This window comes from Gorilla gorilla, chromosome 7 (genome assembly GCF_029281585.2).
Source record: "Gorilla gorilla gorilla isolate KB3781 chromosome 7, NHGRI_mGorGor1-v2.1_pri, whole genome shotgun sequence".
Taxonomy (NCBI): Eukaryota; Metazoa; Chordata; class Mammalia; order Primates; family Hominidae; genus Gorilla; species Gorilla gorilla.
The window spans coordinates 30721542-30747521 of record NC_073231.2 but is presented as its reverse complement, the minus strand read 5'-3'; the positions used below and the strand labels follow the sequence as shown (position 1 = coordinate 30747521).

Here is a 25980-nt window from a genome sequence, read left to right as displayed (position 1 = left end):
GATTACAGTGCTCAGCGTCACAGGGTGATCTCATGGGAGGAAGGTAAAGCTGACCCTACTTGGAAATCCTGCTTTGCTAATTCTGTCACGTCACTGAAATTGGAGGAGATTTAGTGAACAGAGTTGTAGATGATAGTTGTTGTTTTTTTTTTCTTTTCAGTTAATTCTTTTCTTTCTTTCCTTTTTTTTTTTTTTTTTTTTTTTTTGAGACGGAGTTTCCCTCTTGTTGCCCAAGCTGGAGTGCAATGGCACGATCTCAGCTCACTGCAACCTCCACCTCCCGGGCTCAAGCAATTCTCCTGCCTCAGCCTTCCATGAAGCTGGGATTACAGGCACGGGCCACCACGCCCAGCTAGTTTTTTGTATTATTAGTAGAAACGAGGTTTCAGCATGTTAGCCAGGCTGGTCTCGAACTCCTGACCTCAGGTGATCCCCTCACCTCTGCCTCCCAAAGTGCTGAGATTACAGGTGTGAGTCACTGCGCCTGGCCCCAGTTAATTCTTTTCTAGCCATCTTCACCACCAGCTTTGGCACAATCATATGTCCTGTAAGAAATATAATTCATTTGTTAAAAAAAAATTACAGTTAAAATTTAAAAATCCAGCAGTTGGATGGGCAGTTTTGGACTCCATTGGCTTTAGTGATGTGACTATAACTCTGAGCATGCATCAAGTTTTTAAAAGAAAAATTATATGCAGCACAGTGGCTCATGCCTATAATCCCAGCCCTTTGGTAGGCTGAGGCAGGAGGATCCCTTGAGCCCAGGAGTTTGAGACCAGCCTGGGGAACAAAATGAGGCCCTGTCTCTACAAAAAATTAAAAAATGAGCCAGGTATGGTGGTACACACCTATAGTCCCAGCTACTCAAGAAAATCACATAAGCCCAGGAGTTCAAGGCTGCAATGAGCTATGATCACATCACTGCACTGCAGCCTGGGAGACAGAGAGAGATCCTGTCTCTAAATATATATAGATAGATAGATAGATGATAGATAGATAGATAGATAGATAGATAGATAGATAGATAGATAGATATGAGGCCAAAATCTTATAATGATCTTAGGCCTACTATTGCCAGCTAGTAGTGCCATATGAATCATGCCTTTCTATTCTGTTTTTCTGATGCTTTGCCATCTGGGGCCTTGCCCATCCTGGAGAGACTGCACCTCCCAAGCTAACCAATTCCTAGAGATAGTAAAATGACTCTCCTGCAGGCATGTCTTTCATATGCAAACCAACTAATCCAGAGCTCACACTCCATCCTCCTCCTTCAGGAAGCTCTTAAACTCAGGGCCAATATCCACCTACCCTAATCACCCCAGGGTCAGGAACCAGACATTTAGGGACAGCCACTATGCTCCAGGGCCCATCAACATTATCCAAACTAGCCTCCCTAAACCTGTTTACCCTTCCTCTCCTATTCCTTCCCTGAAACCACAATAAAGGCTCTTGGCCACCTATTTCCCTGCTCCCTCTGCCTCCTGCCCAACGTGGTGCTTCCCAGAGTGGCGCTGCACTGCTTTCAGTGCCTCCTGTTTCCAGGGATCTGTAAGTATTCATTTCTTTCTTTTTTTCTTTTTCTTTTCTTTTCTTTCTTTTTTTTTTTTAGACAGAGTCTCGCTTAGTCACCAGGCTGGAGTGCAGTGGCGCGATCTTGGCTCACTGCAACCTCCACCCCCCGAGTTCAAGCGATTCTCCTGCCCCAGCCTCCTGAGTAGCTGGGGCTACAGGCGCGAGTCACCATGCCCAGCTAATTTTTGTAATTTTAGTAGAGATGGGGTTTCACCATGTTGGCCAGGATGGTCTCGATCTCTTGACCTTGGGATCCACCCGCCTCAGCCTTCAAAAGTGCTGGGATTATAGGCGTGAGCCACCGCTCCCGGCCCATTTCTTTCTTTATGACAGTCATTTACATATCTGTGTGTCTCACCATACCTGATCCCAGGTGCATTTTGAAACAATTGCCCATACTGGTCTGCCAGGGGCCCTGTCTCTCTATTCAACAGAAGTCACAACTCCTGGAAAGGGACCGTGCAGGAAGCGGGATTAGGGGCAGACAAGGAGAGGCAGAGGTGCCACCTCACCAGTGCTGTTCTAGCAGCTGATGCCAGGTTGCGTGAGGCAGTGTTCACAAATCTGGGTCAAAATGAGACACTGGGCATGGAGGCTCATGCCTGTAATCTCAGCACTTTGGGAGGTCGAGGAGAATCACTTGAGGCCAGGAGTTCAGTACAAGGCTGGCCAACATGGTGAAACCTCGTCTCTACTAAAAAATACAAAAATTAGCTGTGTGCTGTGTCCCATGCCTGTAATCCCAGCTACTCGGGAGTCTGAGGCAAGAGAATTGCTTGAGTCTGGGAAGCAGAGGTTGCAGTGAGCCCAGATCCCGCCACTATACTCCAGCCTGGGTGACAGAGCAAGACTCCATCTTAAAAAAAAAAAAAAAAAAAAAAAGGATAAACAAATAAGAACCATACATTCAGTTTTTTATAAAGCCCAAATTATACATATTTTTTAATTCTGGGATTAATTTCCCTTCATGATTTCAGTGCTAAGATGTTGTTTATTTTATGAAATAATATTGTGATAATTTTTTAATGTCTTTATTTGGCAACATAAAAAGTTGGCAACCGCCCTCCAATTCACTTTTGAAATGTGCGTGTAAAAACCCAAACCAGAAACCTCTGCACCAGAAGATAAGAATTGGACAAGGACCTGGTGCTTGAAGTGACCAATATATGTTATCAGAGTGGGGCCAAAGACAATTTACACACTTTTCTGCCAAAAACATGGATTCCAAAGGGATTTCACCTGAATTGAAGATAAATACAGAGGAAAAAAATAAGCTTACGAAAAATTACTACACCACAAGGGATAGGACAGATCATCCTTAAAAAAATTTTCAGGAAATTATTTAGCATCTTCAATGAAGGGTAGGAAGATATCTCTAAAACAAAAATAAAACACCAGAGAATATAACTTATCACATCAATCCCTGATTTTAACAGCATATTGAGAAACAAAAAAAGTCACCAAGAGCTGACCTGCCAGTCACAGCAACGGCTGGGCATTCTCCTGTTGAACAGAAATGATTTCAGGGACCGTCAGCAGCAGCCAGGCCACTCTTGTCCAGGATGGACCAAGACAAAACTAGCTCACTCCCCAGTCATATTTAATAAAATCTGAACATTGGCTCAAGCCACAAAATGCCAAACTCCCCCATTCTAACTAATAGGAGTGATCACTGCTTCTTTGTCAACTACAGCATTAGCCTCAGTCTCATCTGCCCTGCTCTGCAGAAGATGCACTGAGATGCCCAGTCATAGGATTGTCCCCACTTTCTGATATCACCCAACCCAGAGGACACCCTCACTTCCTTGGGCCTCCAAAATCACCCAACCAAAGCCCAGATCTTTCTCACACCCTTGGACAGAGGCGCCCCATGGATCCCCCATGGAACACACCAACGGGGGTCACTGCAACAAGGCACAAACCCAACTGGATCGACTACAGTTGTGTTCCTGGTAGTCACTCACTGAAGGACATTGACAATATGCTCAAGTAGCAATTAAAAGATGATTCTTTAACACGATAGAGAGCATCGCTTTCAAACAATGACAAAAGAGGCCTTTTCATCAAAGTCAGAAATCAAACAGGGAACCCTAATATTACCACCACAGTTCTAGAAGTTATAGTCAATGTAATCAGACAAGGAAGAGAAATAATGAATAAAGTCTTTGGCAAAAAACACGCAAGACTATTATTAGCCACAGATAATAAAACTGTCTAAAAAGAATCAATGGAAAACTATTAGAACCAAGAGTGAGTTCAATAACATGACCTATTGCTAATTAATATAAAACCCCAGAGTTGGCAAGGTGGCTCACTCCTGTAATCCCAGCACTTTGGGAGGCCAAGGTGGGTGGATCACGAGGTCAGGAAATGGAGACCATCCTGGCTAACATGGTGAAACCCCGTCTCTACTAAAAATTTAAAAAGTAGCCGGGCATGGTGGCACATACCTGTAGTCCCAGCTATTCGGGAGGCTGAGGCAGGAGAATCGCTTGAACCCAGGAGGCAGCGGTTGCAGTGAGCTGACATCATGCCACTGTACTCCAGCCTGGGTGACACAGCAAGACTTCATCTCGAAAAAATAAAATAAAATAAACCCCAGAGTCTCCCAGAACATAAACTACCAAATATAACAGGGAAATTTCCCATTCACTATAGTAACAAAACATCTAGAAATAAATCTAACAAGAAATGTCACAGAAATAAAATGAAATATCTGAATAAGAGGTAACACATGATATAAACTTAAATAGAAAGACTATTTTAAAAATACATGTGTCTTAAAATAACTCAATATATAAATTAAATATAATTCTGATTAAAAAATCATATCAGGTTCCTGTAACTAAAAATATCTGTAATGGAAAGCACATTTGAGTGATGGGGAAAACGAAAAGTAAAGATATTAAAGAGCTACAGTAACTAAAGCAGTATTGAACCACCGTGGATTTAGTAAACTGGATCAATGAAACAGAATAGAGAGCTAAAAAACTGATCCTGGTGTATATAAGAGGTTCAGCATATTAAAATATAAGTGGAAAAAACATCAATTGTTCAATAAATGCCATTGGAAAAACTGTCTACTTGAAAAATTAACTTACATATTACTTCAAGTTAAAGACAAAACTTAATTATCAGATTAAAATGTAGATAAAAATGAAATTCAGGCTGAGCATGGTGACTAATGCCTGTAATTCCAGTACTTTGGGAGACAAAGGCAAGAGGATTTCTTGAGCCCTGCAGTTCACGACCAGCCTGGGCAACATAGTGAGATCCCATCTCTACAAAAACATTTAAAAGTTAGCCAGCCATGGTGGCATATGCCTGTAGTCCCAACTACTCAGGAGGCTGAGATGGGAGGATCGCTTGAGCCTAGGAGGTCGAGGCTGCAGTGAGCTTATGATGATGCCACCACACTCCAGCCTGGGTGACAGAGTAAAACCCTGTCTCAAAAACAACCCAACAATTTCAAAAACTCATGAAATTCAAAAAGATTTTAGGAGAAAGCACAGGTAAATAATTATATAATCTTAAAGTCAGAATGACTACAAAGGCAAAAAATACGTCAGAAAAAATGGATCAACTTAACTTGTAAATTTTAAATTTGCATGTCAAGAGATCAAAGCCGTTTAAAAATTAGAGGAAAACTAAGAAAAAATATGTAGCAGATGACATTAAAATGAATACATTTTAACATGTAATTTTTACAAATCACAGTCTGAAATATGAACACAGATAGGAAAACCGTCAAACAACAGGATACTATTTGCCACCTATAAACTTGGGAAATAGCTCCAAGAACTATAACATCTAGTGATGTCACGAATATTGAAAAACAGTAATTCTCTCTCTCTCTCTTTTTTTTTTTTTTTTTTTTTTTTTGAGACAGAGTCTCTCTCTGTCCCTCAGGCTTGAGTGCAGTGGTGCGATCTCAGCTCACTGCAACCTCTGCCTCCCAGGTTCAAGCGATTCTCCTGCCTCAGCCTCCCAAGTAGCTGGTATTACAGGCACACACCACCACACATGCCCGGCTAATTTTTGTATGTTTAGTAGAGACGGGATTTTGCCATGTTGGCCAGCCTGGTCTCAAACTCCTGACCTCAGGTGATCCGCCCACCTCGACCTTCCAAAGTGCTGAGATTACAGGCATGAGCTAGCACGCTCGGCCCTCATTCATTTTTAATGGGAATTTAAAGCCTGGAAAATATAATGCAACAAAATACTATCCATGGTTATTTTTACGCAGTAAGATTATGGATGATTTTTTTCTTTTTAAAAATTTGTTTACCAATGTCATCTACAATAAACATGGTACTTACTTTTGTTATTATTTCTTTAAAAAAGAACAAAATAAAAATTGAAATCAGAATGTCTGTTCAGCAAAGGACATAATCTTTTGTGAAAAGATGCCCAACAAAACCACAATGAGACACTATCTCTCATCCAGTAGGATGATGCCTATCAAAACAAACAAACAAGAAACCTACCAAAAAATAAGTATAGGCGAGGATGTGGAGACACTGGAAACCTCGGGAACTGTTGTTGGGAATGTCAAATGGTGTAACCACTGTGGAAAACTACGTAGTAGTTTCCTTTAAAAATTAAATAGTTATCAAATTATCTGGCAATTCCACTTCTGTGTACACACTCGAAAGAATTGAAAGCAAGGTCTCAAATAGATATTTGCATAGCCGTGTTCATAGCAACATTATTCACAAGAACTAAAAGATGGACAACCCAATTGTCCACTGATGAATAAATGAACAAATAAACAAAATGTGATCTATACATACAACAGAATATCTTCAGTCTTGTTTTTTAAATTCAGCCTTAAAAAGGAAAGAAATTCTGGGCCAGGGGCAGTGGCTTATGCCTGTAATCCCAGTGCTTTGGGAGGCTGAGACAGGAGGATTGCTTGAGCCCAGGAGTTTGAGGTTACAGTGGGCTATGATGGCACCACTACACTCCTGCCTGGGTGACAGAGCAAGACCCTGTCTCTTAAGGAAAAAAAGAAAAAAAAAGTAAGGAAGTTCTGACACATGCTACAACATGAACAAACTTCGAGGACATTATGCTAAGTGAAATAAACTAGTCAAAAAAAGACACATACTCTTTGATTCCACTTACATGAGGGTCCTAAAGTAGTCAAATTCACAGAGACACAAAGTAGAAAGGTGATTGCCAGGGGCTGGGAGGAGAGGGGAATGAAGAGTTGTTGCTTCATGGGTACAAAGTTTCAGTTTTGCAAAATGAAAATAATTCTGATGATTGGTTGCACAACAATGTGAATATACTTAACATCACTGAACTGTACATTCAAAACTGTTAAGACAGTAAATTTTATGTTATGTGTAGTTATTACAATATAATTTTTTTAATTGAACTCATTTATTTTCCCAAATTTATTAGTTTAAAACTCAGCTTGTTGGTTGCTGCCTTCCTCAACACCATCCCTGCCACTCCCAAATCATTGGATTAGAAATCAAATTTTAAATATTAAAAAAAATATATATATATATACCTGTATGTCTGTTTACATACATATATATGCACACACAAAGAAGGAGTTTTTTACATATGAACAAGATCTTCAGATAGAAGAATCAGGCTTATTCAGTGCACAAAACACTCAAGAATACTGAGCTACTACAAATGCTATTCTAAATGAATTTCAAAGCTCCCCAAGGATTTAGTTACATGATTCTAGGAAATTAGGTACTGGAATTCTTTCGGTAGATTTCAGATGATCCAGCAGTTTTTAAGAACAGCCAGGGATAGTATAATACCAAAAGCATAAGCAACAAAAGAAAAAAATAGATAAATTGGATTTTATCAAAATTTAAAACTTTTGTATACCATCAAAAAAGTAAAAAGATAATCCACAGAATGGGAGAAAATATCTGCAAACTATAGATCTGATAAGGGCCTAGTATCTAGAATACATAAAGAATTCATACATTTTAACAATATGATAAATAACCCAGCTAAAAAAAATGGACAAAGTTTTGAATAGACATTTCTCCAAAGAAGACACACAAATGGCCCATAAAGCACGAGAAAAGATGCTCAACATTATTAGTTATTAGGGAATGTAAATTAAAGCCTCAATGAGATACCAATTCCCACCCACGTGATGGTTATAACCAAAATGAGGAAAATAACAAGTGTTGGCCAGGATGTGCGGAAGTTGGAACCTTCAAATGTTGCTGGTGGCAATGCAAAATGGTACAGCTTCTACAGAAAAGAGTGTGGAAGTTCCTCGAAGAGCTAAACATAGAATTAGTATATGACCAGCAATTCTACTTCTAGGCAGAACACAAGAAAACTGAAAACATTTGTTTGTTTGTTTGTTTGTTTGTTTGCTTGTTTGTTTGTTTTGAGACAGAGTCTCACTCGGTTGCCCAGGCTGGAGTGCAGTGGTGCGATCTTGGCTCACTGAAACCTCCGGCTCCTGGGTTCAAGCAATTCTCATGCCTCAGCCTCCTGAATAGCTGGGATTACGGGTGTGTGCCACCATGCCCGGCTAATTTTTGTATTTTCTGTAGAGATGGGGTTTCACCATGTTGGCTAGGCTGATCTCAAACTCCTGACCTCAAGTGATCCGCCCACCTTGGCCTCTCAAAGTGCTGGGATTACAGGCATGAGCCACTGTGCCCAGCCTTGAAAACATATGTTTAAACAAAAACTTGTAAAAAAAAATGTTAATAGCAGTATTATTCCTAATAGCCAAAAGGTGGAAACAACCCAAATGTCCCTCAAGTAATTGGAAAAACTAATGAATAGGATACATACAAAACAATGGAACATTATTTGGCCCTAAAAAGGAAGGAAGCACTCATACATGTTACAACACAGATGAACCTTGAAAACATTATACTAAGTGAAAAACAAAAGCAGACACAAAAGGCCATATACCATATGGTTCCATGTCTATGAAATGTCCAGAATAGGCAAATCCACTCAGGAAAAAAAAAGCAGAATGCAGATTAGTAATTGCTAGGGGATGGGGGGAATGGGAAAAGGAAAGTGACTGCTTAATGGTACAAAGTTTTTTTTGGAGGGGTGATGAAAATGTTCTGGAATTAAACAGTGGCAATGGTTATGCAACACTGTGAATGCAGTAAAAGCCATTAAATTGTGCATTTCAAACCTGCCAAAATAAGAATTTTATGTTAAGTCAAGTTTGCCTCGATTATAAGAAAAAAAAAAAAAAGAACAGCCATGGGCAGCATAGCTTTCTTTCAGAGCCTTCAGTGGAAATGGATAGAAGGAGCATTAGAGATTCCCAGGACAGCCCAATGACCACTGAGGTTAGATGACTGTGCAGGTCACACAGTCAGTCAACGGCAGAGCCAGGACTACCAGCTGGCTTCACTCAGTGCTTTCTGCAGAGTGCTCTCAGAATCAGAGCCCATGCAGGTTATCTGTACATTCTCAAAAACAAACACAAACCACCTTTAAGACCAGGCACTTGCACGTAAGACAGTATTTGTGTGCAGTACCTATGGTACTAGGTTACCACCAGCTGCAACCAACTAAATCAAGTGTCCATCAGTCCCACCTGCCAATGCTTTTATTGATGACTCTTTCATTAGCTTCATTTGCTTGTATTTCATGATTGTTATGGACTTTGTGTTTGTGTTCCCTTCACCAAAATTCCTATGTTGAAATCCTAACCCCTAATGGAATGGTATTAGCAGGTAGGGCCTTTTGGAGGAACATAGGCCATGAGGGTGGAGCCCTCATAAGCAGGACTAGTGACCTTATAAAAGAGACCCCAGAAACCTCCCTTGGCCCCTTCCACTATGTAAAGACACAAGGAGAAGATGGCAATCTGGAAACCATAATGTGGGTCCTCACCAGACACCAGATCTGCCAGCATATTGATCTTAGACTTCCCAACCTCCAGAACCATGAGAAATAAATGTTTCTTGTTCAAGCCACCTGGTCATGGTAATTTGTTGTCACAGCCTAAGACAATGATTTACATCAAGTAGAAAAATTACACTGTCATCACATTGCTCTAATTTCTAATCTTAGAAAAGCATGTCATTCATACTATCACAGTTGGTTTTTGTCCCAGGGATATTTGAAGACATTTCTTGTGTTTTAAAAAATGATAGACAGAATGTCAGCAGTTTAGGGAACATTCATAAAGACAGATCAACAGTCCATTTTATAAATGGCTCCAAAGAGTACACCGAAAAAAAAAAAACAGGCATTCAGAACTTTTTTGCAAGAATACATTATTTGGAGATAAAATGAGAAAAAATAATTAATATCAAAAGCAAATCAGTATATATTAGAGTGATAGAAAAAGCTCTCTAGTCACATATCCCTGGGGTTCAGGCCCTGCCTCTGGCTTTTCATTAGTAAGTTGCTTTATGTATTAGTCTGTTCTCACCCTGCTAATAAAGACATACCTGAGACTGGGTAATTTATTAAGAAAAAGAGGTTTAATGGACTCACAGTTGCACATGGTTGGGGAGGCCTCACAATCATGGCAGATGGTGAAAGGCATGTCTTACATGGCAGCAGGCAAGAGAGAATGAGAACCAAGCAAAAGGGGAAAACCCTTATAAATCTTGTGAGACTTATTCACTACAACGAGAACAGTATGGGGGAAACCGCCCCCATGATTCAATTATCTCCCTCCAGGTCCCTCCCACAACATGTGGGAATTATGGGAGTACAATTCAAGATGAGATTTGGGTGGAGACACAGCCAAACCATATCATTTTACAATTTACTTTTACCTTTATATATTTCATTTGCAAAATAAGAATAAGAGTAACACCTACTTAATAGAGTCATCTTAGAATTAACAAAATAGTCCATACCAAGCATTTAGCACAGGGCCTACCTCATAGAAAATATGGAGTTTAATGGGATGTAAAATATTTTGCCTGCAAAATTAAATTGTACCCTTATGTTTACTACATATCTCTGGCAGTGTAACTGAGCCACATAATTGACTATTGGAAGAAATATGATACTAGATTAGGAAATATTAGTTCAAATCCTAGTTTACATACTTACTAAATAGCAAGACCTTTGGAATTGGCTAAGTAAATATCACTAAATCTCGGTTTCCTTATTTACAAAAAGTAAATAATGCCTGTATCAGACAGTGTTGGGGCAAGGTTTTATTAATAGAATAATATACTCTAAACATTCTAAAATGTAGAATCTAGAATTTAAAAGCACATTCTAGAGTTATATAATGCTACATAAATCACATGGCTTTACTGGTAGAGGACTGCAGTGGGACTGAAAACAAGAGACCTCTCTCTCAGTCCTGGGACTATCACCTGGGCTCCAAGAATGAAGTAGTTTTCAGGACATCACTTTCTTCACTTCTAGAATGAGGTAATTAAACAATCATTAGGTCTCTTGCAAGCTCTGACATTCAATGATGGTACACATTTGAATCGATAATCAATTCTGACTTCCCCTTCTTGCTCAAGAAAGTAAAGAGGGATGCTTGCATCGAAGGACCCTGGAATACGTGGTCTGTCTTTACCAGGCTGGAAAAACTCCCCAGCCTCACCCTGATTTCCATGGTATAGAGCCATGAGTTTGTGAACCACATAACATTGTATATGCAACTATGCAAAGGTCATGGCCAGAAGTTGTCACTGGCAGTTCAATGACAGCAATTCTCCTCCCTATCCTCGAGCTCCAAGGAGAAAGATGGTAGATGCTGGTTAGCTGGTAGGAGTTTTCTTCTAGTTAGGTTATAGGCCTCAGACCTGGGGAAGCCTATTTCGTCCCAAATCTAATCCTTCTTACTTCCTGCCACAATTAATTATTGCAGGCCAATTAATTGAATAACAACTTTTTAAATCATTAAAGACTTGTTATAATTTAGCTAATTATAGAAATATTATTCAGCCATAAAAGGGAAGGAAATTCTGTCACATGTTACAACATAGATGAACCTTAAGGGCATTATGCTAAGTGAAATAAGCCAGTTGCAAAGAACATAAACGGTGTCATTTCACTTATATGAGGAGTCTAGAGTAGTCAAGCTGGCAGAGACAGAAAAGAGAATGGTGGTTGCCAGGGGCTGGGAAGAGGTGGAGTGAGAAGTTGGTGTTTAATGGGTACAGAACTTCAGCTTTGGGGGATGAAAAAGTTCTGGAGATTGGCTGCACAACAATGTGAATACACTTAACACCACTGAGCTGTACACTTAAAAATGGGTAAGGTGGCAAATTTTATGTTATGTAAAAATTATTTTTTAATTTAACTAATTATATGATTAGTTCAATAACCAGCTGGGAAATCAAGAGCAAATAATAATCATGGATTTTCATCCTTTCCTTCCCCTCTCCAATTATCCCCCACCCCCACTTTCCTCCTTTTGAACCCGGGTGGGTCTTAGGTTTTTTGGAATCCTGAACACACAAATGCTCGTATCTCCTGTTTTGAACCAATATGACCTGTAAAGTATCAAGGTATTGCCTTTATTCCAAATCTCCACCACACACCCCACTAACCACACATTCGTTTTGTTTAACAGGCTAGTCTATTATCAGACACGGATCTCTGGGGACAACTTGGGCATCAGTTGTTTGCCTGAGGAGCAGATGGCTTTAATCATTGGAATTTCTCTTTAACTAAGATTAATGCAAGTTAAGAATTCTGAATGGGAGAAGGGAGGCCAAGACTGATTTTAGAACCTGTTGCCCTTTGGAAGAAGAAAGGTCTAGAAGGGGCATGCTATGGGGATGGAGTAGGGATGACGTTGTACAGTTAGAGGGCAGCACAGCACTGGGCTCCCAGGGCCAGAAGAGATTCAACACAGGGAGAAGGGATGGGGACCCAGATGGAAGGGAGCACCAGAAAGCACTTCACAGACTCAGTAACATTGCCAAGCTCAGCAGCACTGTGCAGTTCATTCAGTGGCACCTGCCCTGGAGAGGAGGAGAATCACTCCCTGTCACTCCAGCCTGCATAGGTTGTTTGCTGCTGGGAAAAGGGCCTAGAGGCCCCTTTGAAAAGCATTCTTATGGTCCAGTATCGCTGGTGGAGCCACTGGTTCTGGCTATGCTGTGTCTGGGGTGGAATGGAGGAAGTTCCTAGGAGGAAGGGAAGAGGCTGAAGGACCCCTGGGCACTGACAAGGGGGGATTGGGCCAACAGAGATGCCTTTCTTCTCTCTCTTCCAAGAGGCTCAGAGTCTTTCACAGTGGTGATCAATGTAACCTCACTGAAGCCCAAAGTGGACTTATAGGGAAAAGAGAGTAACAAGATAGAGGCTTTCCTCATTCACAACCACTATGCCAGCTCTTTTCCTCCGCCAAAATCTGACATGCCAAGTCAAGCCACACCCATCGCTTTCTGGTGCTGTCTGGCTCATACTCTGAATATAATTTCATTTAGTTCCTGCAAATGCACATGTCCAACATCTCTCATCTTCCATGAGCCATGTGGCATGTGGGTCAAGGAAGCCTATTCTCTCCCTTCCCAAAGCCTTGTTAGGGGAACAGCAGGCCTCTTAGTGCAACAGATGAGCAAAGCCACATCAGACCATACATTAGTAACACATAAATAAAGCTGCAAGAGAGGAGGGATGGTGTGAGTGAGGGTCCCAGGATCCACCCATTCTCAATCTCCCCCACCTTTTTCTGCGTCAGGGCTTCCAATTAGAATGCACAGAGATACTGGCACTCACCCAACTCATCGTTGAAAACCAACTAAAGACAAGTCAACTCAGTCAAAATGGTGGGCCGGTTGAGCTTTTCGGAAGTCACATTGTTATAAATATAAACACATGTATAGCCACAGCCTTTCCCCTTTTGTAAAGACATGAAATATTGAAACATTGCAAGTACTGATCCAGGTAAATGCTCTTAGTCGTGAATGACAAAATCTCATTGAGTAGGCCTTATATGATAAGGCAAGATTAAACATGAAAATTCAGGGGAAGGTGCTGCAGAAAGGCCAAGCTAGAATCGCCCTCTGTTACTAATAACTGGGCAACTGAAATCAATGTGAATTGCAATCTAAAACTCCCTTGCGGTTTGTTTGAGTATTTTCTCTTCAAATCTCCCCCTCTGCATGCCTTAGTTTTACAATTTAGAATTTCATATATCTCAGCTTCCAAATGGCCAAGAAAAAAGAAGTGTTATTCAACCCAATAAAACTATGCCTTTCAAACTTCAGTTCTAATTCATGATAGGGGTGGGCCACTTTCAACCCCTATCCTCTGATCTGCCACTTTTTACATGATTTCTTCTTTATTCTCCAGTTGTTTTTCTGCTTCCTCTAGGACATCACAATCACCAGCACAACTCGCCATGCATGAGGCTACTCACTCAACCACGATGCCACATGATTTTGGCCCTCACTCAATGTATTCACACAGGGAAGTGTTTCACACACACTCACTCAGCTTTCAGTATAAGTTTCATTATTAGAAACTTTTACTTCAATTGTCTGATCACTTGGAACAAAGCAAGTTTTCTGGATTTAGTTTCTTCTGGTTGACTCATAGTGAAATATGGATATGAGACACTCCCTTATATGAATAAATTAGAGGGCAGGGCTGGGGTTGGATATAAATTATTAGTTGTGTCACCTTTTACAAATGACAGCAAATGCCTTGTTTTTCCTAGACTTGACCCTACAAAAGTCAAAAGCTGCAAAATTCTATGTCACATCAGCAAACAGTCAAATCATGCCCCAACCATCATCACCAATTCTGAATTGTTCTCAAAGGCTGTCACTGTAAGTACACAAATGTAAATGCTTGTGGAATCCCTCGCTGAATATGTATAGACCACTCCCAACTACTCTGGAAGCCCTCTGAGAAGAAGAAACCTCTTGCACTTTGTATAACTAACCTTCCCTCTGCCCTACAAGGCAAGGCGCACAATAGGTATTCAATCAACAACCATTCATTGATTGACTTCTTATTTTTACCAGCAGGCATGGGAGAGAAACGGAAAACGTGTTAAAACATTTTGCATTGTAAATTATCAGTTAAGAAATTAAGGCTGTGGAAAAGAATTACACTAGTGTAAGGATCACTCAGATAAAGAAAGAATTGTGGTGTGAGATTATTACTGCGCTGAAAATGCTCACTGTTCATATTTGTCAGAAAGTGACAAACATTTTCTAAAATCAAGCGTGACAAAATTGGCCTTTGTTTCCCCCATTAACACAATAAAAGGGGGTTTAGTCTTCTTCGACAGTCTATTTCGAATGCGAGGGGTTTTCCCCCTTTTCTTGTCTTTTTGACCCTTTGAACATAATCCACTTAGTTCCCCGCTTCCTAAAGCGCCTCCCACATAGCGGTTTGGGGAGCGCTCTGTGAAGCCCTGGCTGAGACACTTATTGGAACTTTGTTCCCCACATAGGCTATTTAGGAGCGTCTCGGTTTCCTCGGGTGACTCCACAGCCTCCCTGGCTCTTCTCACGCTGCGAGCAGGAGTCAAGGGCGGTGCGGTGCTCGGAGGGAGTCCGGGGGGCGCTGACCATGGTCCTGGCCTCGGAGCTCGGGACGTGAGCGCAGAAGGCGCCGGCGGAGGCTGTAGGGAGCGGCCGTCCGAACCCCCGCCCCTCCCGACCACCGGGGAGCCGCGGGCCTTCACGCAAAGCCTCCACCGCACGCTCTGAGCCGCCTCAAAAAAAGGGTGGGGCACCCAGCCGCAGCTGCCATCGGAAACCGCCCGGGAGGGTTTCAGAAGAATGGAACCGCGGCCAACCCCCTCCCAGACGACCACCGCCCGCCCCAGCAGGGGATCAGCCCATTCCCTATGCCCACGCCCCACCTCTCAAGCTCAAGGAGACGCGGGCAGCCTTTGTGGGCGCACGGCCGCCCACCGCCCAGCCCGAGCCTCGCCGCACCCTGCGCGGAGAAGGGGCGGGTAGGGCGGGGTGCGCGTGCAGATGCGGGAGGCGAGGTCCAGGGCGGGGCATGAAGGCGGGCGCGCCAGGCTCAGGGGCGAGGGAGGGGCGATCCCCGCGCCCCGTCCTCCGTCTCCACCCCCCACCCCCACACCGACCTGGTCGTTGATGTTCTGCAGGGCTTCTTTGCCCGAGGCCCTCCGGATCTCCACCTTCCGGCCCGATTCAACAGATGGCTCTCCGCCGGCGCGCCGGCCCTGCCGCGAGTACGGCGGCTGCGGGTCCGGGCCCAAGTGGGCGACGTCCCGCTGCTGAGCCACCACCTGCCCCGAGCCCCGGCCCACCGACAGCGAGTCGAAGTCGATGGTCTTGTTCTCCGAGGACCCTTCCACCGGGCAGAACATGCCACAGAATTTCTGCCGGGGCTTGGGGCTGCCGGAGCCCAGGTTTTTAAAAAAAGCAGGGACCTCTTCGTCCTCTGCCGCCTTCCCGGATTGCTTTCTCTCGGCCATGGCTCGGGGGCTCGGGTAGGGTCCTCGCCGTCCGTCCGTCCGTCTGCCAGTCCCTAAGTCTCCCTCGCTGTGTGCACAAGCCCCCTAGCTGCTGCCGCGGCTGCCGTTCGCCGCCCACCGCAAGGTGCACAGAAAGGAAGGAGGGCTGGCGAGCCGGCGACCCACCCTCCCGGTCCCTCCCCCTGACCCCGCTTCTTCCCTCCCTGCCCACGCCCCCCGCGGCTACAGCGCGAGCTCGGGGAAGCGGCAAAGTTGGATCTGGGAGGGCGTCCGCTGCGGCTGCGGGAGCCGAGAGGCTGCCAGTTCCCGGCAGCGCTGGGAGGAGGGAGGCGCGGGCGGGGCGCGGCGCCGGGGAGGGGAACGGCGCGCAGGGGAGGGCTGGAGGGGAGGGAAGGAGAGAGAGAGGGGAGGGCGGCACCGCCCCTAGCCCCGCGCTCCGGAAGTGAAGCGGCCAGACCACCAGCTAATGGATGCGGAGCGGAGGGCCCGCTGACCGCTCTCCGCGCCTGGGTAAGTATCGGGCAGGGCACGCGGAGTGAGGACCGGAGGACGCAGCCCCCAGCCCCAGTGCCCCTCTCCTCCACCCGCCTGTCCCAAGCGCCTCTGCCCCACCGCATGGCGGAGGTGGGCCGAGGGCGAGGGCGCACTGTGGATAGGGGTCCCGCCCCGTTACCCTGGGTGTGAGCTGATGGATGGGAAAAGGCGACAAGCCGGGCGCCAGGCTACTCAGGGTGTGGGAAGCGGGATGGCACTGAAGATGAGTAAGGATAGCACAGGCAGGGTGGACAGGAGGGGGGCAGCCAAGACGCTGGATACCCCAGCTTCAGTTTGTCCACTCGCCTTGGCAGGCTGCAGGGAGCAGAGACTGAAACGAGAAGGTTCCCGCTTCGTGCATCCACTTTGGTGTGGTTGGGGTGACGGGGGAGTGGGGGGGGCACACAACATGGCGGGAATAAATGCAGAGGGGCGTAGCAGATGGGAGAGGAATATATAGAGAGACGCAGGTCTGCGGTCTATGGGGGTGTAGCAAAGAGTGCAGTCGGGAATTCCAGCCCAGGGCCACGACTTAAAGAGGGGGTGCAGACCGACTCTATTGCGCAAGGCGCCATGGACCGTGTCTGCGCCACTGCGCCAAGAAGGGCGCAGGAACGTGTCGCGATTTGGTTTATTCTGCTTCCCCCACCAAAAAAAAAAAAAAAAATGAGAGAAAAAACAAACTGAAACCCCCTCCCCAAATCTCCAGCTTTCCCCTGCGCCCCAGAGCCCCGCCTGGTTCCCCCGCCCCTGTTGCGCACTGCGCCACAGTCGCAGCGTTTCCCGGGTTACCAGATGCCACGTGTTTGGGGAGTAAGTGCGGGTGCGCATCTGGTGCGGAGTAGGAGGTAGGATGTGGGCTGTGAGTGCCATGAATTGTGTGGGGCCAAGCAGGGGAAAGGTGTGTAGGAACTTGGTGTGTGTGTGCAGTAGCTGAGCCACGGCCACCGGGTTGGTAAGTAACCAGGGGGCAATTAGATTTGTGTGCCTAACACGGTCAATGCTGGTCCTTCATTGCTTATTCCCATCTCCACGTCCTTTCCGCGTATCAGTCCCTGCCTCTGCGCGATGACAGCTCCGCCTCTCTTTCCACAGTGGCAAAATCCTGCAGAAATGGTGCCCCTCCTTTGGTGGCCCGGGAGGGAGTTCTGGGCATGCTCAGTAACCAGGGTGGGTTTGGGCTGAGAGGCCGTTTACCGCAGGGCCACCGCGTAGGGCCGTGTAACCAGGGATCCAGTCCCATTGTCAGCCCAGGATTAAATGCGGTTACCAACCACCCCCACAGTCCAATTGTGAGAGAGAGTTTGGTGAATATAGTTACATCTGCTGGACAACCAGTCGCAATTTGAAGATCAGCCCATCTTGATAGGTGGAAAGGCGTCTCCGGATGAGAAACAGACTGGGGAAGAAGAATATAGGAGTGGGGGCTGAGAGAACCGGAGGGGGCATTTTGGACTTAGCGGCAGATGTGCTTTGCATTTGAATAAAGCATTTGAAAAAAGCGCTTCCAACTGAATTACATCATTTCCTACTCACAGCCCCACTGTGAGATGCGTGCCTTATCAGCACTGCTTTCCAGGTTAGGAAACAGATTTAGAGAGCTTGGGGCGCATAGCCAAGGTTGGGTATTTAGTTAAATAATCCAACAATTCCAGTGGGAGTCTTCCACCTCAAAGTCTGGCTTCTTTTCCAGCTTGTCCTGTGACCCCCTTTATGTGAGAAAATACAAGGTTCTTCTATTTCTACCGTATCCAGATATTTCCATCCATGGCCCTATTGTATATCAAGGGTGTTTCTTGCCATGTTTTTATCTGAAGGTCACACTGCAGGTCACACTGGGAGGAAGAGTCATCTGAAGATAGCCTAACTTCAGCATAGCAGTCATTCTGTAGACCGTAGAGATGCTTTTTCCTGGGCAGTGTCTTTTTACATTCCCTGTTTCCTCTAAATATCCCAGTGGGGAGGAAGGTTGCCCCCAGCTGTTTTTTTTAATTTTTGTTTTTGTTTTCAGACAGAGTCTCACTCTGTCACCCAGGCTGGAATGCAATGGTGCAAACGCAACTCACTGTAGCCTTGACCCACTCAGCTCAAGCAGTCCTCCCTCCTCAGCCTCCCAAGTAGTTAGGACTACAGGCGAGTGCCACACGCCCAGCTAATTTTTTTATTTTTCCTTTTTGTAGAGACAGGGTTGCACTATGTTGCTGGTCTCAAACTCCTGGGCTCAAGTGATCCTCCCGCTTTGGCCTCCCAAAGTGCTGGGTTTACAGGTGTAAGCCACTGCACCTGGCCCTCCCCCACAGTCCCCACATTTTAGAAAGGAAAAGTCAGGCATGGAGAAGTCAGCAGTCTCGGGTCTCTGGGAATCCTGGGCACAGGGGTGAAGCAGCATTTTGCCCTCCTGGCTCTCTGGCACCCCTGGTGCCTTCAGCACCTCCCAGAAGACTCAGGAGATGTTCCCACAGCAGGAGCACTGCTGATAGAGTTACAGGACAGCACTGTGGCATATGGCCCCCATTCAAATTGATGAAGATGTTTAGGCCAAGGGGGAAATGGTTGTAGCCCCTTAACACACACTCCGCAGCAGTAACTAGGAGGTATTAGGAACTCTAACTTTTTTTTTTTTTTTTTTTTTTTTTTGAGACAGAGTCTTGCTCTGTTACTCAGGTTAGAGTGCAGTGGTGCAATCGTGGCTCACTGCGACTTCCGTCTCCCAGGTTTAAGCGATTCTCCTGCCTCAGCCTCCCAAGTAGCTGGGATTACAGGCACGTGCCACCACACCCAGATAATTTTTGTATTTTTGGTAGAGACGGGGTTTGGCCATGTTGGCCAGGCTGGTTTCGAACTCCTGACCTCAGGTGATCTACCCGCCTTGGCTTCCCAAAGTGCTGGGATTACAGGCATGAGTCACCATGCCTGGCCAACTCTAACTTTTTTATGTTCTCTAATCCTCACAGGTTCTCCAGAACAAAATCCTTGATAGGTGTGCTTCCTCCTTTTTTCTTTTTTCTCAAATGATGGGTTAAAGTTCAAATGTTAGGAAAGGCTGGGTGTGGTGGTTCAAGTGTGTAACTCAGCACTGTGAGAGGCTGTGGCAGGAGGATTGCTTGAGCCCAGGAGCTTGAGACCAGGCTGAACAACGTAAGGAGACTGCGTCTCTACACAAAATTAAAAAAACTAGACAGGCATGGTGGCATGTGCCTGTGGTCCCAGGTACTCAGGAGGTCGAGGTGGGAGGATTGCTTGAGCCCAGGAGAGATCAAGGCTACAGTGAGCCGTGTTTACACCACTGCATTCCAGCCTCGGCAACAGAGTGAGACCCTGTCTCAAAAAACAGAAACAGAAACAAATGCTTGGAGAGTGTTGTGTTAGTAACTTATTGTCTTAGTCTATTTTGTGTTGCTATAAAGGAATACCTGAGGCTGGATAATTTATAAAGAAAAGAGGTTTATTTGGGTCACAGTTCTGCAGGCTGTACAAGAAGTATGGTGCTGACATCTGCATCTGGTGACCCCTCAGGAAGCTTCCAGTCATAGCAGAAAGCAAAGAGGGAGCAGATGTGGCAAGAAAGGGAGCAAGAGTGAGGGGAGGGAGGTCTGTTTTTAACAATCAGATCTCGAGGAAGCTAATAGAACAAGAACCCACTCATTGCCCCAAGAATGGCACCAAGCCGTTCATAAGGGATCCACTCTCATGACCCAAACACATCCCACCAGGCCCCACCTCCAACACTGGGGATCACATTTCAGCATGAGATTTGGAGGGGACAAACCTTCAAACTATTTCACTTACCATTCATAGCAAAAGCAAAGCCCAAATGTGTGTTTGCAAAGCCTTCCAGACACAACAAAAGAGAATTAATTCATAATTCCCGATTTAACTTAGTCGGCCCTGAGATTTTTTTCCCCGAATTGTTATACCTAGATTAAACTATTTTTAAACATTTGAGTGATTCCTCATTAGTTTTGTTAATCAAAGAGGTAAAGCAACTTAATATTGAGTAGTATTGTGAAGGATTATCATATTTTTGAATAAGTGCATTAACGGTCTTCCTACTGAATATTAATGAAGCATAAATACCTGTTCTTATTGTTTATGTGTAACAGAGCAGCTTGGCTTGGCTGGAGCTAAGAGCCAGACACACCACTGTGTGGAGGTGGGTGATGTCTTCCTGTGCTACAAGGTGAATAAATAAGCTCCTCACCTCTCGCGGAACACTCGGGAACACATCAACAGGTATTTAGCCACATCTCCTGATTTCATCTTTCAATGGCAAAGACCTTGAATCCTGTCCTTAACTGGGGCTCAGACATTAATCAACAGGTTTGATGAGCATATGGTGGGGACACCAGATTTCATTGGAGTCCTCTAGAGAAAAAAAGTCACAGTGAGCAAAGAAGGGGTCTGACAGAGTGGGACAAATGCAAGCATAGTGTAAAGCAGAACCGCCATCTGCCCCCAGTTCCATTCCAGATTAGAGTATGGATGCTTCCAAGGAAAGAGAGTGCTGTGTAGTAAAACTGAACATTGTTTTCACCAGGGGTCCAAGCCGCCCTGCTGGGAGGCTTCTCTTCAAGAGTTCTGGGTGCCAGAGTGGAAGGCATTTTCCCATCAACTGGAGAGAGACGAAACATCAGAGACCAGGAGGCTGAGGAGAAAGCAGCTGTCCCAGGTGCCTCAACTATCAGAGGAGGGTCAGCGCCACGTGGCTGCCAGCATCTTTGAGAAAATCATTGGCAACCGGACTTCAGAGCTGTGGGCACAGGTGTGGTTAGAACTGAGATACGACCTGCCCACCTGGGTCAGGCCTAAAGACAAGAAGTCCTGAGTTCTTGCCACTGAGTAGGCCAGGGTCATTTGTCCAGAAAACTTTGTGACTGTCTTTGAGTGACCTAGTCTGGGACTCATTCATTGGTGGGTTCTAAGGTTAGAAGCTCATCCAGGATATTTTCAATATTAAGTCAGTGCATAGCTGCACCACTAACAAATTGGTGCCTGTAGAGTCAGAGTGGGTCAATTCTTAGGACAATGGCGCTGGCACTGTTAGAGGACTGGTGCAGGATAATGAGTGTGGATGAGCAGAAGTCACTGATGGTTACGGGGATACCGGCAGACTATGAGGAGGCTGAGATTCAGGAGGTCCTTCAGGAGACTTTAAAGTCTCTGGGCAGGTATAGACTGCTTGGCAAGATATTCCGGAAGCAGGAGAATGCCAATGCTGTCTTACTAGAGCTTCTGGAAGATACTGATGTCTCAGCCATTCCCAGTGAGGTCCAGGGAAAGGGGGGTATCTGGAAGGTGATCTTTAAGACCCCTAATCAGGACACTGAGTTTCTTGAAAGATTGAACCTGTTTCTAGAAAAAGAGGGACAGACGGTCTCGGGTATGTTTCGAGCCCTGGGGCAGGAGGGCGTGTCTCCAGCCACAGTGCCCTGCATCTCACCAGAATTACTGGCCCATTTGTTGGGACAGGCAATGGCACACGCGCCTCAGCCCCTGCTACCCATGAGATACCGGAAACTGCGAGTATTCTCAGGGAGTGCTGTCCCAGCCCCAGAGGAAGAGCCCTTTGAGGTCTGGTTGGAACAGGCCACGGAGATAGTCAAAGAGTGGCCAGTAACGGAGGCAGAAAAGAAAAGGTGGCTGGCGGAAAGCCTGCGGGGCCCCGCCCTGGACCTCATGCACATAGTGCAGGCAGACAACCCGTCCATTAGTGTAGAAGAGTGTTTGGAGGCCTTTAAGCAAGTGTTTGGGAGCCTAGAGAGCCGCAGGACAGCCCAGGTGAGGTATCTGAAGACCTATCAGGAGGAAGGAGAGAAGGTCTCAGCCTATGTGTTACGGTTAGAAACCCTGCTCCGGAGAGCGGTGGAGAAACGCGCCATCCCTCGGCGTATTGCGGACCAGGTCCGCCTGGAGCAGGTCATGGCTGGGGCCACTCTTAACCAGATGCTGTGGTGCCGGCTTAGGGAGCTGAAGGATCAGGGCCCGCCCCCCAGCTTCCTTGAGCTAATGAAGGTAATACGGGAAGAAGAGGAGGAAGAGGCCTCCTTTGAGAATGAGAGTATCGAAGAGCCAGAGGAACGAGATGGCTATGGCCGCTGGAATCATGAGGGAGACGACTGAAAACCACCTGGGGGCAGGACCCACAGCCAGTGGGCTAAGACCTTTAAAAAATTTTTTTCTTTAATGTATGGGACTGAAATCAAACCATGAAAGCCAATTATTGACCTTTCTTCCTTCCTTCCTTCCCTCCCTCCCTCCTTCTCTCCTTCTCTCCTCCTCTCCTCTCTTTCCTTCCTTCCTTCCTTTTTTCTTTTTCTCTTTCTTCTTTATTTCTTGGGTCTCACTCTCATCACCCAGGCTAGAGTGCAGTGGCACAAAAATCTCGGCTCACTGCAGCCTTGACTTCCCAGGCTCAGGCTCAGGTGATCCTCACACCTTAGCCTCCCAAGTACCTGGGACTACAGGCACGCACCACTATGCCTAGCTATTCTTTTGTATTTTTGGTAGAGACAGGGTTTTGCTGTGTTGCTCAGGCTGGTCTGGAACTCCTAGGCTCAAATGATGTGCCCAACTCGGCCTCCCAAAGTGCTGGGATTACAGGCATGAACCGCCATGCCTGGCCCTTGATTTTTCTTTTTAAGAAAAAAATATCTAGGAGTTTCTTAGACCCTATGTAGATTATTAATGAACAAAAGATTAAACTCCAAATATTAGATAGTAAGCCTGAAGGAATCTGAAACACTTGTACTTCCAATTTTCTTTAAATAATCCCAAATAGACCAGAATTGGCCCATACCATAGAAGAAAGAATTGGCAGTCAAAAAAAAAATACCTTTTGTAATGTTTGAAAAATAAAGCTGTTTGACTTGTCAGGTGTTTGCCTTTCTCAAATCAGCAAATTCTCTCTGAGTGCCTGGCCTTGTGGGACACTGTACAAAGAGTTACAAGACTACAGCTATAACCTGCAGTTCAGCAGTTACAAACCTACAAAATGGGCCCTGCCCTCAGAGAGGTTCCAGTCTAGATGAGGAGCTGATCTAGACAGGTAAAAGGCTAACTAAGCCTTTGTGTAAATAAGTTCATCACCCCAGTAAAAGTGTCATCACCCAGTGAATAGGACCACCTCTGCCTGCAGATTTTTGTTGTTGTTGTTGTCATTGTTGTTGTTGTTTTAACCTGGGAAGTGTTCTTCCTGCCTTTCTGCTAGGTGTCAGATAGATGGTCCCAGAGCTAGGTGCTGTGTCGGGCCCTGAAGACACAGATGACTCAACCTAAGCTTTACTTTCCAGAGGTCCACAGCCTGAGAGGTGTCCCCAAAGAAAGGGGGACATGAGGGGGACTGCATGCTTGAGAGCAGGGGTGTTTAGGGCAGGTTTGGATTTAGTGAGCAGGCTGGTTTGCTTAGAGAAGGCTTTTAGTGGCAACAAAGGACGAAGAGGAGAGAAAAGGAACTCACATTTATTGAGGGCCTACTGTGTGCAAAGTGTTTCATGTATATCTCATTGAATGTATACAGCCACCCTGTTGTGGTATAATTTTGCTCTTTATAAAGAGAAAGAAACTGAAGCTCAGATGGGTTAAGTGGTCTCCTCAACACCAAAATGTTAAGAAGTGATGGAGCCTAGACAGAAGCCCAGAACTTTCTGACTCACACTAGTCCATCCTCTACCATCACGATGACTTTCAAATTGTGCTCTGCAGTTCTGCAGATTTTCTAGCAGTTCCATCTCCAAAATGTATTTTAAACTCTTTATTTTTTAAATTATTATTATTATTATTTTGAGACTGAGTCTTGCTCTATCACCCAGGCTGGAGTGCAGTGGTGCAATCTCAGCTCACTGCAACCTCCGCCTCCCAGGTTCAAGCGATTCTCGTGCCTCAGCCTCCCGAGTAGCTGGGATTACAGGCACCCACCACCATGCCCAGCTAATTTTTGTATTTTTAGTAGAAATGGGGTTTCACCATGTTGGCCAGGCTGGTCTCGAACTCCTGACCTCAAGTGATCCACTCACCACAGCCTCCCAAAGTGCTGGGATTACAGGTGTGAGCCACCATGCCTGGGCTAAACTCTTTAAATCTCTAGTAAATGCAGCTAGATTCAAATGGGCTGATAACCAAATTTTAACTCATCAGCATTCACCACCAGGTTTACTTTTATTTTCAGATTGGCTCAATTTGTGCAGACCTTAGAGCAAAGTTTCCTTTATGGTATCTGTGTACGTATCCAAACTTCTTTTAATTGTTCACAGATTTTAAAAGCGGTAGCACCACATGGCTGTGTAGATCAGACCTGTGTATTTACATCAGACCTGTGTATCACGTAAGTGTGTGAGTGCAGTGCAGATGAGCACCATTTAGTTATACGTGCTAGGCAAAGCTCCAACACAGTTGATGTGTAGTCTTGTGGTAGATTTGTGCATACTGTAAGCAAATTACTTAGCTTCTCTAGACATCAGTTTCCACATCTGAAAAATAAGAAGATGAGAGTACACGGTTGTTATGAACAAATGACTTAATGCTTTTTAAGCACGTTGCATGACATCTGGAACACAGAAAGCCCTCAATACATTGAAGCTCTTAGGATTTTCACGATGTTCCTGTCTGCTCAATGCATGCTTTCTTTATTGTTCTGACAGTTGTGTGGTAACAAGCTAATATGCTTCCAGTTGACTTCCAGTCTACCCTGGTGTTAGAAACCGTTTCAGCTCTTATTGTAAATTTGAGTGCTTGTTGTTTTTTATATTTGTGATGACTCTTCCAGCAGTTGTTGACAATTGTTAGAGGTTTGACTTTTAAATAATTACTTATTTTTTCTGATTGTGGTTCAGTTTAACTGAAGAATATCCTGAGATTGTAAGAAAAGCATTTTTTAAAAGGTATCACTTGTGATCATTTATCTTTCTAAATTATATTTTTAATACTGTTCCACCAAAGTGATGCAGTGGTTACCATGACACCCTAATTTCATGTGTTTTTGTATTTATGAAAATAGTTTCATTGTCATTTATTGACAGTATACAAAGTAAAATGTTATAAATGTGAAGTTATAAAATAAATATATGCTAATAAAATCCTGAGTTTTTCTGATTCCTATATCGTGGCCTCTATAAACTACTGCTTGAAGAAGGAGCTTTGTTACTGAAAAATTTTGAGAGATAAGTTGAGAAGATCAAGCTAAAGCCAAAAGGTCTTAGAATCCTGTAGGCAAGAAAACCTGAAAGCAAAAAAATGCTTGAACAAGAATACTTGAACTATGTCTCTGGGGACAAGGGAGAGCTTGGTCCACCCATCATTGATTTCTCTTTTAAAAGATACAGAAACAACAGATGGAGGTCATTTGCCTCAGAGACCCCCCAGCTCATTTGCTTAGGAAAGTAACTGTACAGATAAATTCCCAGGCTCTATTCTGCCAAGGGTGAATGACCCTGAAGGTAGAATATTGCTTTTCTGGGCTGAAGTCACCCTTTTTCTTCTTTTTTTTTTTTTTTTGAGACAAGGTGTCACCC

At 44.8% G+C, this 25980-nt stretch overlaps 2 protein-coding genes across 3 annotated transcripts in view; one reads left to right on the top strand and one right to left on the bottom strand.

Annotated features, from left to right (window-relative positions):
* DPYSL2 (dihydropyrimidinase like 2) overlaps positions 1-16236 on the bottom strand; it is a 143581-nt gene extending 127345 nt beyond the window's left edge. Inside the window, exon 1 of the mRNA XM_004046807.5 lies at positions 15587-16236. Within this exon, the coding sequence (XP_004046855.1) occupies positions 15587-15940 (354 nt within the window). The 5' untranslated portion in view covers positions 15941-16236. The remainder of the gene's footprint in view (positions 1-15586) is intronic.
* An 89-nt stretch (positions 16237-16325) lies between these two features.
* On the top strand, positions 16326-25545 carry PNMA2 (PNMA family member 2). 2 transcript variants are annotated; one of them, XM_004046809.5, is made up of 3 exons: positions 16326-16450; positions 20578-20707; positions 21012-25545. In XM_004046809.5, exon 3 carries the CDS (start codon positions 21500-21502, stop codon positions 22592-22594), a length of 1095 nt encoding a protein of 364 aa, XP_004046857.1. In that variant the 5' UTR covers positions 16326-16450; positions 20578-20707; positions 21012-21499; the 3' UTR covers positions 22595-25545. The 2 variants fall into 2 exon arrangements, with proteins under 2 accessions (XP_004046857.1, XP_004046858.1); XM_004046810.5 differs by lacking the exon at positions 16326-16450 and adding an exon at positions 16921-17429.
* Positions 25546-25980: the final 435 nt, after the last annotated feature.

What these genes read in the sequence shown, in the direction of transcription:
- PNMA2 (XM_004046809.5), top strand. Translation starts at nt 21,500, where the DNA reads ATGGCGCTGGCACTGTTAGAGGACTGGTGCAGGATAATGAGTGTGGAT.